The following is a 13,648-nucleotide window of genomic DNA, read 5'->3' as shown; positions in this document are numbered from 1 at the left end:
AACTACCAGTCCCCATGGGCACTAAGCAGGACACTCCTAGTGAGAGCTTGAGACTTAGAGTCTCCTTAGATTTTAAGAAGGATGTTTTGGCTACCGAGAGGACAAGCAAAAGTCCACGCGTAAGACAAGACCTTTGACAAGTCCACAGTTAGGAGTCAACTTGGTAGTATATAAAACAGCTCTCTCTCCTCAGGGATTTACTTTAGGGGCATTTAGATACTTGGGTGAGAAAAACTTTCTCTTAAGGGGCTGGAGACAACAAAAGGAACCCAGAGCTCCGTCAGAGTTGTGTCTGTCACTCTGCATGGGGTAAAGTCCTGGCTGCACACTGAGAAACCACAGAGAGTGGGCACTTACGCGGGGCTGCGGTATGGGGCTTGTCAAGAAAGCTGTCTCCTGAAAATGCCCTGCTGACCGCTGCCTCTGCCTTACAGGGCTTCATGAAGAGAATAGAAGAAAAGGGTGTCCCTGAGGACATGCGAGGAAAGGATAAAATCGTGTTTGGAAATATTCACCAGATTTACGACTGGCATAAGGAGTAAGTGCTACGTTGTCCTGAGGACCAGGGGACATCCTAGGAATCCAGGACCCTCCCACCCTCCCCTTGCATCTGGCCTTAGGGGTAGGGTAGGGTTTGGGGAGCCTCTGGTGTTGTTTATCTCCTCACCGAGAAATAATGCAGTTCTGAAGGACGTGGCTTCCTTCCCTTACCCCCTCCCTCCTTTTAGTTTTTTCCTGGCTGAACTGGAAAAATGTATCCAGGAGCAAGACAGGCTGGCACAGCTCTTCATCAAACACGTGAGTTCTTCTTTCCCCCTCTCTGCGCACCCCTTCCGCCTACCCTCCCCACCCCCCCAACCCCCACCTGCTCCTGTGCTTGCCTCTGAAAATTCCTTCTCTCTCCTGCTCTTCCTCGACTTGCCTTCCCTCCTGTCCCTCTCTGAGTTGTTGCCTTTTTTGTAACCTCCTTGGCAATTTGAAAGATGGGCTCTTGCCTAGCGCACGTACTCTCCTACCGTCGATATTTAAGTGCCTTGGCATGTCCCCGAAGTGTGGAGCGTGTCTGTTGTTCTCGGGGTGAGCAGACCAGCACCCCGGGAGCCCGAGGCGCAGGGTGCCTGAGTGCCTTCTTCCCTGCCTCTGCAGGAGCGGAAGCTGCACATCTACGTGTGGTACTGCCAGAACAAGCCGCGCTCAGAGTACATCGTCGCGGAGTACGACGCTTACTTTGAAGTAAGCTGCTCAGGCTTTGCTGGGCCGGGTGGGGGAAGAAAGTCAGGCCAAGGCAGCCACATTCAGAAATGCCAGCCTTATCTATCCCCAGACCCCCCCCATCCAGTGCTGCGACCCCTTCAGGACAGGGAGAGCTGGCTCGACGGGGCCGTCGGATTAGCTAGATTCCCGATGACCACCTTTCCTCGAGAGGAGCTGAGGCACCCAGGGTGTGGACAGCTCTCAGAAGCCTCTGTCTGTGGAATGACTGTCAGCCAGACACTGCTTCAGAAGCTCCGTCCCCCTTTGGTGACCCCAGCTCAGACCGTGCCCACACACTTCCTGCCAGTCCCTGGACACTGTGTGCAGAGGCCCCTCCTCCTTGTCCCCATGGTCCAAGTCACCCCATGCTCTCTGCTCTCGTTCCCAGAGGTCCTGTCAAGCACCATAAAGTGTTTGTTTTGCCCCAACCTGGAAATGCTTATTTTGCTGGAGGAGAGGCAAGGCTGTCCCTTGGAAAGAGCTCTCAGCTGAGTGTTTGCAGATCTGCATTGAGGGCCCAGCCCAAGAGGCCTATGTCCCAGGAGAAGCCCTTCATTCCTGATGTGGGCCCTGGAGCAGCAGAGAGAACAGAATACCCATCCCAGCTTGTCCCCAGGGCTGGGGTGAGGACACAGGGTGGGAAAGTGCTAGACGTGCAGGATGGTGTGGCAATGTGTGCTGCGTGTTGTTAATAACACATTGGCAGTTGTGTGGGCAACTCCACCTCTCACGTGGGTTGAGGATTCTAAAACTTTATTGGCAAAAGTGAAGTCCTGTCTGTCTCACCTCGAACCCTAATCCCCAGGACCCCTGTTCTTTGGCTCTTTTTTCCCCTAACATATCTCCCTCGCATTCCAGGAGGTGAAACAGGAGATAAATCAAAGGCTGACACTTAGTGACTTCCTTATCAAGCCCATTCAGAGAATCACAAAATACCAGTTGCTCCTCAAGGTAAGAGAGCTGTGAGCCCGGGTCAGAGCCGGAGAAGGGTCTTCTCCGGCTCTGAGCCAGTGAGCAGGTCAGCGTGAGGCTCAGTCTCCACCACACTTTCCCTGTGAACTAGCGGGGGCATCTGTGGGCTCTTACCTTGCCTGTTGGTTTCTTGTGTCAGCTCCGCCTCCAAATTGCACGCAAGCCATTCCTGCCTTTAAGGTTGGTTTTTCGTTCACTGTCTTTCTTTCAATTCACTTTCTTCCTTTGTCACCATCACTGACTTGGGACTTTTAAAAAATAAAAAAATAGTAAGAGCATAAAAATAGAGCAACCACAAGGAGAAAGAAAAGCAAAGGCAAGACCCTCCCTCAAAAGCTTAGATGAGTAATACCTACAATTTGATCATATTTTACTTTTTACAATGGTTTATTTTCATTTGTCTTACAGAATATGAAGTAAATGGAAGAGAGAGGTTGAGCTTTCCTTTCTCCCAGCCTTTCTGGACATAACTCCCCCCACCCTTCCTGCTCACAGTCTCCCTCTCCCTTCTTCCCTCCCTCCCCACCTCCTTTTTCCCATAACTTTTAATCTCTGAGTATTTGGGGTTTTTCTCCATGTTGTTGTTTCCAATATGACTCATAAGTTCATATCTCAGCTTCTACAATGCACTGTCATGTCTGTTAGGGAGGAAAGTAGCCTGGGTATCATCACAGGTTTTATGATGCTGGGTTTTTTTTTATAGTGCTCTGTTTTCCTAACTGATGTCACCCTCCCGCACCCATCCCCGCTTCCCCCACTTGCTAGGACTTCCTGAGATACAGCGAGAAGGCTGGTTTGGAGTGTTCAGATATCGAGGTGAGTCTTTTGCTCACAACACTGGCTGCTCTGGGAGCCAGTGTTGGATATCTGTCTCTAACGGGGAAGAGCTGGCTCTAGAGGACCAGCGGTCCAGGCTAACTCCTCTCAGTGAGAGCCCCTTGCAAACAAGTGCTCCACAAGATGAGAAATGGCAAGTAATAATGAACACATTGAGTCTTTTTCTGGAACCCAAGAATTCTGTCCTGGGACAGAGCAGAGTTTCACCCCACTCCTGTTCTCTATGTGGCTCTAGTGACATAGGATAAGAAAGGGGGGTATTTGAGTCCCCTGACATCCTTCAGAGATTGAGTGTTTCTTTTTTTTTTTTTTAACATTTATTTATTTTTGAGACAGGGAGAGACAGCATGAATGGGGGAGGGTCAGAGAGAGAGGGAGACACAGAATTTGAAACAGGCTCCAAGCTCTGAGCTGTCAGCACAGAGCCTGATGCAGGGCTCGAACTCACGGACCGCGAGATCATGACCTGAGCCGAAGTCGGATGCTTAACCGACTGAGCCACCCAGGCGCCCCAGAGATTGAGTGTTTCAGTGTGCAGTTTTATCCATGAATCCAGGTACTCTTGGAGTTCAAAATATAACATATCCCATTTTCACTCCCTCTTCTACCCCCAAGGATTACTCCCTAAGTGAAGTCCTTTGAGACAATGTCGCCATGGGGATTATTTTAAGCCAGAGAGGTTATAGACCATTCTGGCATGTTATTTTAGGTTCAAACCTCTAGTGTTTCGCAAACCAGGCTAAGCTGTTGCTTAGGCAGCGAAGAAGCAACAAAGAAGAAAGAAAACACGAGAAGGAAAGAGAATTGCTAAATGAAAGTGGGAAGGAGGAAAAGGCAGACTTGGTAGCGTGCCCCCCACAGGTGGTCACTGGTTCACTTGGAGCCCTATACTGATGACCAACACCCAAGCTAGAACAGAAACCCCTGCCCTTTTCTAGGAGTGGGTGGCAGGGACCAGTGTCCTTTCCTAGAATGAAGGAGCCGCTAGGAGGTCCCTGACTTCCAGCACGGAATTGCCTTAAGCTTCCTGCATGAGTGTTCATCCCCTTCCTGAGCCGCTGTTGTTCTTTCCCACAGAAAGCAGTGGAGTTAATGTGCCTTGTTCCAAAACGCTGCAATGACATGATGAATCTGGGACGCCTGCAGGGCTTTGAGGTGAGCCCTTAAGAATGCTTCCGAGCCTCTCTCTTCTGGACAGCGGGAGCCTGGGCTGTGAGGCAGTTTTCCTTTGAAGCCCTGTGCCCGCCTCCGCTGCCGCCTCCACTTACCATCTGTGCCTTTGTTCCAGGTCCCTCTGGCTCACGGGCCCAGAAGATTTATCTAATTAGGATATGCAGTGATAGGGCAGTGAGAGAAAGTTAGAGAGCAGTCCACAAAGCTGGAGTCACAATTCCAATGGGGCTGGAAAGACCCAAAGTTCCTTGTAACTGTGGACCTGGCAGCAACCTCTTTCCTTTCTTGCTTGCTTGAGGAGTGAGTGCTGGGAATTTGAGGGAGCACAGAACTATGGGATGGAAGTACACCTGAGGAAAATTGGAACACATTTTTTTTCTTAGAGAGGATGCTTCTAATAAAGAGATGCACATATTGGCTGGCTTTTCAGTTAAATGAACATTTAAAGCTTTAACACATCATGTGCACATTTCTATTCTTTAAAGAAGAGAACCAAGTCTTAAGAGAAACAGCTAGAAGTCCCCAAAATTTTGGCTTCTGTGAATGAACTAGTTTGCTAGGGCTGCTATAACAAAGTCCCACCAGGTGGCTTAAACAACAGAATTTATCGTCTCATTTTTCCGGAGGCTAGGAGTCTGAGATCAAGGATAGGCAGCGGTGGTTCCTTCTGAAGGCTGTAAGAGATGGATCTGACCAGGCCTCCCTCCTTGGGATGTAGATTGCTGTCTTCATGTTCACATGACATTCTTCTTGTGTCTTCACGTTGTCCTCCCTCTGCACATTTTTCTGTGTCCAACTCTTCCTTTTTTATAAGGATACCAGTGATGTTCGAGTAGCACTTACCATAATGACCTCACTTTAACTTCATTCCCTCTGTAAAGACCTTATGTCCCAATATGGTCACATTCTGAGATACTGGGGGGTTAGGACTTCAACATATGAATTGGACAGGGGGAGTAATTCAGCCAATAAAGGTGAACCTTTGAAGAAAAAATTGACTTTCCTACTTTAAGCTTGCTAAGTGGCTGCTGTTAGTTTATATCCAAACCTCATATGCTAACTACATATAATCTGAGAATTAATGTGATAAAATTGGAACTGACACAATTATTGACTGGTATTTAATAATTGTTGAACAACTTAGAAAAAGGTGGGGATCTTCTAATCCTGTTTCCTGATAATCCTGCAACCTAAGACTTTATTACTTTCTAGAGAAAAGGGGTTCCTAGAAGTTGAGATAATAAGAAAGTAAAAGCTTTTTTTCCTTGGCTAAATTAAAATAGAAAAGAAAGGAAAGGAAAGGAAAGGAAAGGAAAGGAAAGGAAAGGAAAGGAAAGGAAAGGAAAGGAAAGAAAAAAGCAGCAGACTTGTCTATAAATAAATTTAGGAGATGCTACATTCAGGTTTGGGTTAATTAGTTGGATTCATGATATTCTTGAGCCAAATTCTCTTGTCCTCCTTGCCCTCCAAGGCCTTTCTGGTGTCCCTGTCTGCCACTGCTTTGTTATGACCAGGAACTATGTGGAGTTTTTCTTTGCTGTTTATTTTTCATAGATTCCTGATTCTCCACGGTACACCTGTGGCGTTAGAGTAAGCAGGGGTTTGCAGCAGAAATCTACTCTGCATTCTTACATGGTTTTCCTCTAGTCACACTGGATGAACTTTTACACTTTTTCCCTTGGGGCTATGCTAGGTCTGAGGCTATTCTGAACAAACCAAGTAATCCCTTTTGGTCTTAAGCCTTGATGTCCCTGTGTTTCTGAGGAGGAGTCTGGCTTGACCTTCTCTGAGTCTTTGGAGGTGCTGACCACTAACAGGGGAAGAGCATCTGACTGTGTTGGCTCAAGTTAGACTCCACAGGAGCTGTGTCGTGCATACACGTGTATGTCCACAGAAGGCCACACACAGACTGCAAAATTACCTTCTCTTTTCAGTCAAACACCACCATCTCCTTTTTCCATCCATCCAGTTGCAGGGAATCTTCTTTGCATTCCTTCAGCTAATTAAGAAGGGCCATGAATGTCCCTACGTCCTTTCTGAAGCCCAGGGCTTTAGACCAGGGAGAAGTTAGCCTCCCCACTTAGAGACTCTCTGTCTTTTAAATCCTCTAGCTTTCCCTTCAGCATCAGCAGGGCTATCATTCATGGGTCAGGTTCTTTTTTTTTTTTTTAATTTTTTTTTCAACGTTTTTTTTATTTTATTTTTGGGACAGAGAGAGACAGAGCATGAACGGGGGAGGGGCAGAGAGAGAGGGAGACACAGAATCAGAAACAGGCTCCAGGCTCTGAGCCATCAGCCCAGAGCCTGACGCGGGGCTCGAACTCACGGACCGCGAGATCGTGACCTGGCTGATGTCGGACGCTTAACCGACTGCGCCACCCAGGCGCCCCCATGGGTCAGGTTCTTATGTAATATTAATAGAGCTTTTAGAGCTTTCCTGGCTAGCTGGTCACTGGCTTAATATTAACTCTGGACCAGGAGAGAGATAAGCCTGTTTGGCTGCCGACCTTGGCAATAAGGAGCCATGATCCAAGCAGAGGGCAGGCATTTCTCAGGAATAGGGAAGAAAAATGACCCATGTGCCGGGTACTGTTTGGAATAAGACATCATGTGCAGCAAATGGCCCACATTTTTACTGAAGGATGAAAGTCGTCACCTGAGAGAGTATGGTTCAGAGGTGGCCCTCTGGCTGCTATCTCAGGTGTCGGCATGTTCTTGCTGAAGAACAGTAGAGAAAGCAGGGGTCTCCAATAGCATCTCTGAAGACCTGCTGGGCTGGGCCATATTCCCTTTGAAGATGTGAAGATGTCTCTGAAAATCGGGTTAGAAACTGGCAAACCAAATAGGCTCCACTACCTAGGCTGGCAAGTGACCTGCTCGCTGGAAGCATTTTAAGAAGGATCACAGGACCCAAAGAAATATCTATCAGCTTATAAAACATGGGCACCCGTGTATGGTACTCCAACTTCACCTATTGATCGGTAGCAGGAGACTAAGACTTCAGAATTAGACTACTTCTAAGACTTCATCCTGAAATAACAGATGGAGAGGAGAGCAGCCCAATTCAGATTACCTGTGGTCCTGCCTGTATCACTTCCCTTGGCCACAGGTTGGTTTGTGGCCATAAGGGTAGCCGAGGTCCTTGGCCCATGCTGCGAGGGAGCCAGGAAGGCAACAGTTCTCAGAGCCCTAGGGGCAGAAAGGCTACAGGTGTCCCCTACTTTCTGCTCTCCTTTTAATAAAAAATAAGAAGAGCCAGGATAATTCCTGAACATCTTTTTAGCTAATAATTTTACCTTTCTTCCTTCTGGCATTTTCTCAGAGCTGCTTCTTAGTGGTTTCTTTCCCTTTTCCCCCAGAGCTCTGTATCTGCCCTAGCTGAATGGATGGGTCTTAATTCAGTCTCTTACTAGAGTCCTGGGGCTTTTAGTGCCAGGTCTGTTGTCTGTGTCCTCAGTGGGGCAGGTCCTGTGGACCCAGAGGGCTGTGGCCCCCTGCCGGGTTTTCACTTCCTTCACCCCAGCACCTCCTTCCATCAGGGCACCCTGACCGCTCAGGGGAAGCTGCTGCAGCAGGACACGTTCTATGTGATTGAGCTGGACGCAGGCATGCAGTCCCGGACCAAGGAGAGGCGCGTGTTCCTCTTTGAGCAAATCGTTATCTTCAGTGAACTGCTAAGGAAGGGATCCCTCACCCCGGGCTACATGTTCAAAAGGAGCATCAAGGTAAGGCTCCCAGTGGGGATGACAAAGAGCAAGGAAGAGCCAAACCCAGGGAGCTGCTTCCCTGAGACAGAGACCTGGCATGAGTACCAATTCACAACCTTGACAGTCTTTCAGCCCAACATGCAGGGGGCATGAAGGTTAAATATTTTGAAAGAAAAAGACTGGCTGAGTGCAGGTCCTACAGATCCTGCAGGCTCTCCAGTACCGTGTCATTCATCAAAGACAGAAACCAAAGTATTTAGCTATTAGATCCAGGACAAAATTGTGGAAATGTCTCCTGAAATAAAAACTTTGAGGAAGTATAATATGTTGTTGATTTTTTTTTAATATAATTTATTGTGAAGATGGCTAACATACAGTGTATACAGGGTGCTCTTGGTTTTTCAAACCACTTAAATACCAAAAGAATCGACTTGGGTTCTTCCAGATGAATTACTTGGTCCTGGAGGAGAACGTGGACAATGACCCCTGCAAGTTTGCACTCATGAACAGGGAGACTTCAGAGAGGGTCATTCTGCAAGCTGCCAACGCGGACATCCAGCAGGCCTGGGTGCAGGACATCAATCAAGTCTTAGAAACACAGCGAGACTTCCTAAATGGTAGGTATCAGTGGGCCTGGCTTCCAGCAGCCATTTTCAGGGAACCCCATGCCTCTGAGCTTCCTTGTGTCTGGGCTCATGGTGACTTCATGAGCCCAGATGACATTTTATGTGGATGACAAACTTGTAGTTTTCAGGAACACTTTGTTTAGATTTTTTCTAAGCCTGAATACACCAGTGGAACAGATGGAACATGATAAAGAAACCCCAACTTTCCAAAAGAAGAGCTATTCTCTAGAGTCTAGACATAGGGTGTATGCTTTGTGGCCAGCTGCCAGTTGGTATTAATTGTGGCAAAAGGCTGAGCTGGGCACATCAATGATCAGTGACCTATGTTTTCCCATTTGGTGGCTAACGGCTGGTACTTTCTCAGGTTCTCTGGTGTTACCTAGCAAATACTGGGAGTTTGACAGATCAGTGCGAGAGCCTAGATGAGTCCTCTTGCTGGCCAACCTGAGCCCTTTCAAATGAGAGGTGATCACTGAATTTCAGTAATACTTTGAAACTTTTCAGAACAGATGACTACACACAGAATATAGCTCGCTACGGACCCTGCAGGAGCCCCCTAACCAGAAATGGCATTGCTACCTTGTTTACGTTTCTATATTTTTTTCACTGCTGGGATTGTCTTCATGTTGAGCTTGGCATGTGAGAGGAAGTATAGGGTGTTAAACTAGCATTCACCTCTCAAGCTGATGAGCTCAGAAGTTTCTCTGAGCAGAAACAGAGCTTGAAGTTGAAGGCAGAATATAACCAGTAATGAAGTTACCCCAGAGACTCAGCAAGCACGTATGGCTGTATGTACACACACACGTGCACGCACACACACACGTGCACACACAGACTCAGTGAGCACATATGCTTGTATGTACACACACATGCAAACACATGCACAAACTGAGCAAGCATATATGCCCATACACACACCCACACACACACACACACACACACACAGATCCACTATCAGATGTGTCACCTCTTGCCAGTACTGGAATCTGGACTCTTTCCAATGGCGCAAACAGCACTTGCTGGGTGTCCGGCATGGACCTGAATGCTATGGGGGAAAGATGAAAGGTGACGTGCCATTTAGGACTGTGGGCAGGTCACGACATTTCTCTGGGCCTCTGTTGGCTCATTGTGTGAAAAAGAGGGACGATCTACTCTGCCCACGCTGCACATACTGTGTGCGCCTGCCAGCGGTACTGGGAGCGGGCAGACACGGCCAGCTCCCTATAGCGTCAGTCTTACTCCTAGAACTTTGAATTAATACCTTTGTTGATAAAACAGTTTTGTGCAAAAAAGAGCATGTATATAAAATATGTCATTATATTGCATTCTATTAGTTAAGCATTTCTGATTCTAAGCCACAATGAGATGTTTAAGTTTATCAAGTCAGTACAAAAGACAAATAAGAAAAAAATTGAAACTAGAAATAATTGAAGTAACAATAATGGCTCACACATGTTGAGTCCTTTCTCTGTGCCAGATATGATGCTAAGCAAGTATTCACATGTATCATCACATTTAATCCTCATGTCAACATGGAAAGGTAAGTCCTATCACCCTGTCATTTTCAGGTGAGGAAAAGGAGTCACGGAGGTTAGTAAACTTGTCCAAGATCACAAAAACAGTAGGTGATAGAAAAAGGACTTGAACCCAGAACCGTATAACTTAAAATTAGGCTTTTAACCACAAACTACAGATAGTTGCTAATGGTAGGGCACGCATGTATCTATGAACTCCCTAGCAAACAAAGCAAAGAAAGAAACAGGATCAGGCATAAGAGGCTGTATATCAGCCAGAAACAAACCCTCTCAGGAGGGATTAGCTTCCCTGCTCCTAAGACCTGAGCTATACAAACTGAGACTGACTAGCAGAAGAACAGAGGCTCACTGTGTCATTCATTTAAAAAGCCATATTACTTTGAAACACTTCAGCACAGTTATTACACCTAATCAAGTAATACCCCAATTCCATGTGATGGGTACTGATTCATGAAGTTAGTTCAATAAGGCCTGCTTCCAAACTCCCTGCTATCTACTTGAAACTTAGAACTGCATTTCTTTGGGCATAATCAGTGATTCAGACTTTTACATGGTTCCAAGAGATCTTTCTCTTAATTATAGTGAATTATGGAGATATTACTGAACTCGATTACCAATACCTAAATATTTAATGCCTACAGAACACCAGGGAGAAAGGCTGAGCTCTGGCAAGAGCCTGTTTTATCCTTTGGCACACTCAGGAGACAAGGATGTGATGATAGAGTAGGGCTAGCCTTTTACTTACAGAGGCATATGCAGGCATCTCAGGGCCAATCTTTCCCTCCTGAGACCTCAAAGAGAAGTGTGAATCCTATGTTGAGTCCTACTGAAGCACACACTTATTGCTATAGAAATATCCCTATAATTGAAAGTTCTCTGGGCCCCAACTGTTAACCTACTTAAATATTTGTTGCAGAAAATACTGATAAAAATGACAAAATTGGGCCAGCTGTGGAAGTCATTATTACAGAATTTGACCTGTATGATTTTTGCCTGGCTATACCTCTTTAGCACTCAAGCCTTTGAACTTTCTTATTTTAAACTCTGTAAAACAAAGCTCATGTCTTTCCTCTGTCTCCTGAGTTCCACTGACGACCATTCTGCCAGACCCCAAACCCGAGTGACCATCAGTTCTTGGCTTCTTCTCCCATCCAGGCTGTGGCAGAGTCTAATCTCCCTCTGAACACCTGCCACGTCATATCCATTCTACATTTTCATTGGCTCTGCTCCGCTTGGGTCGCTGGCTTGCCACTGTCTCATGGTTTCTCCAGCCCTCCTCCCAACTGCTGCTCCAAGGCTAATATTCCTCAAAATGTGGCTCTGGCAAGAGAATTTCAGATGTTCAACTTCATTTAATCCAATCACTTCTCAAGATCTTTGGAATTAAACCCAGCCTCGTTAGCAGGGCTTTGCAGATTTTTCAGTCATGGTGCCAACAACCTCCCTTATGTCTCATCTCTTCCTCCACCGATGGTCTTCTGCTGCAGGTGATCTGACTCCATCCTGTTGCCCAGACACACTTCACACTTGCCTACCTCCTGCACAGTCTGAAGCTTAGTACCACCACCACCCCCATAGAAGTGTCCACCCACACGCATGCACACACTTCTCTCCATCCTTTTGCACAGCACTTTGTACCTCATATATGGCACCATTTCGTTTTTGCATTTCCATCATTAAGGTAGGTTTCTTCGTCCTCACGGTAGATCATAAGTTCCTTAAAAACAAGAATAGTGTCTCCCTCGTGTATTACCATTATGCCTGGCATAAAGCCTGTGTGTACTAAGCTTCCAAATCCTTGTGAGATTCCTAGACCTCAGAGTAACTGTCTGCTCTTACCCTGTAGCACTACAGTCGCCCATTGAGTACCAGCGGAAAGAAAGGAACACAGCTGTGATGAGGTCCCAGCCATCTAGAGTTCCCCAAGCCAGCCCCAGGCCCTACTCCTCTGTCCCCGGGGGCTCTGACAAGCCCCCAAAGGGCTCCAGCTATAACCCGCCTCTGCCACCCCTGAAGATATCTACCTCCAATGGCAGTCCAGGGTTTGACTATCACCAGCCTGGGGACAAGTTTGAGGCCACCAAGGTAAGTGACAGCCTATTACCCCCAGCCTCACCACTCTGAGGGCACAGCCTCTGTGCTCACTTTAGAAAAAAGAAGTAGCTTCTTTTTATGCTGCTCATTTACCAGAACAACCCACTGAATACAGCCTAGTCTCAATTATTTCTCTTTCTTCCCCTACAAATTGAGTGAGTTAGACCAGTTCCCTGTGCTCAGACATTCTGTGTTAAAGAGCTATTGTCATCTGCAGAAACCCTGCAGATATAAGGTAATATTGTAGTGGCAATGATGACTTATACCAGAGTAGTCGTGCTTTGGATCACCTAAAAGTCACAACTCTAGTGTTTGACGTCTGAAAGAGATCATGCTTTCTAATGATGAGCTGCTGAAGTGAGCTCACAGTCCTTTGCCCTCCACTGATGGATGCAGTGCGGGGAAATGGGTCATCTGTGTGTGAATTGGAAAAGCAGGTTTGGATTAGACATTTATCACAGATAATCCACAATTTAAACATCACTGTGAGGACGGCATAGAACTAACTGTAGACCCGTCCACACAGCTGTGTAGGACCCTACAAAGTGGTAGGCATGGGAATAAATGGGAAAAGTGCTAGATTAGGAATTCAGGCAATCTGGGTTCCAACCCAAATTCTGTAACTCACTTGCCCTAGAACCTCAGGCAGTTCATTAATCTCATTAGGCCTCAGTTGCCTCTAGAACTCAATGGGTCTGTGAACAGGAACGTCTACATTTTTTTTTACTTACATGTTCTGATTTTATACTTTTATTTGTTTTATCCAAATTATTGGATGATATTGATTTTTTAATTATTAATGAAAATATTTTTAAAAAATCAACTATTAATATCCAAGTTCAATTCTGTATTAGACTAACTGTACTGACCTATTTCATCATATTACCTGGAAATGATTTTCTACCTTAAAAACTCCTTGTGAATTAGGTGAAGTCATAACGGCCTTTTGTCAAATTTATTGAAGAATTTCTGGCTCTCATCGTGCTCTGTGAGGTAGCCAGGCCTCCATGGGAGGTACAGGTCTAGAAGTAGCTTTCCTGGTATAGTCATGTGAAAAAGCCACAGAGGTATGACCTCTTGTTTTAATGAACACAGGCAGGACCAGAGGAGTTTTGTTCCCACTAGAGTTGGGTCAGGGTAGGTCATGGTCTTGCCATTGAACTGGGCAAATATCTCATTGTTACTTCTGTCTCAAAGGAGATCAGAATGTAGCAGGAAACTGATGCTTTTTCACAAAGAAGAAAAAATGTTTCAGAAGGTCTGTCTTCTTTCCATTAGGGGGGTGTGACCCTGACCTGACCTTTGCCCTGACCTCACTCTGCCCAACTGCTTATGTATCCCTGTGCCACCCTTTTCCTTACATTAGAGGATGCTGGCAGGAAGGTTGCATGCTAGTGAGGGGCTTCCAGGTGGAAGGTGTGTTTATGCTTTTCCCTAGGCTGGACAGTTC

At 46.4% G+C, this 13,648-nt stretch overlaps 1 protein-coding gene across 9 annotated transcripts in view; it reads left to right on the top strand.

Moving 5' to 3' along the window:
* Positions 1 to 13,648, top strand: part of KALRN (kalirin RhoGEF kinase) — a 670,515-nt gene that overhangs the window by 618,744 nt on the left and 38,123 nt on the right. For all 9 annotated transcript variants that reach the window (XM_047099540.1, XM_047099539.1, XM_047099548.1 and 6 more), the window contains 9 exons: positions 435 to 538; positions 729 to 798; positions 1,147 to 1,233; positions 2,113 to 2,205; positions 2,992 to 3,042; positions 4,141 to 4,218; positions 7,776 to 7,961; positions 8,389 to 8,560; positions 11,951 to 12,189. In XM_047099540.1, the coding sequence (XP_046955496.1) occupies positions 435 to 538; positions 729 to 798; positions 1,147 to 1,233; positions 2,113 to 2,205; positions 2,992 to 3,042; positions 4,141 to 4,218; positions 7,776 to 7,961; positions 8,389 to 8,560; positions 11,951 to 12,189 (1,080 nt within the window). The remainder of the gene's footprint in view (positions 1 to 434; positions 539 to 728; positions 799 to 1,146; positions 1,234 to 2,112; positions 2,206 to 2,991; positions 3,043 to 4,140; positions 4,219 to 7,775; positions 7,962 to 8,388; positions 8,561 to 11,950; positions 12,190 to 13,648) is intronic.

The sequence above is a fragment of the Lynx rufus genome, unplaced genomic scaffold (assembly GCF_022079265.1).
Source record: "Lynx rufus isolate CCGP_SWC_20201006 ecotype Redwood Valley unplaced genomic scaffold, mLynRuf1.p SCAF_5, whole genome shotgun sequence".
Classification (NCBI taxonomy): Eukaryota; Metazoa; Chordata; class Mammalia; order Carnivora; family Felidae; genus Lynx; species Lynx rufus.
Note: the sequence above shows the minus strand (reverse complement) of the source record. Positions and strands in the feature narration are given on the sequence as shown.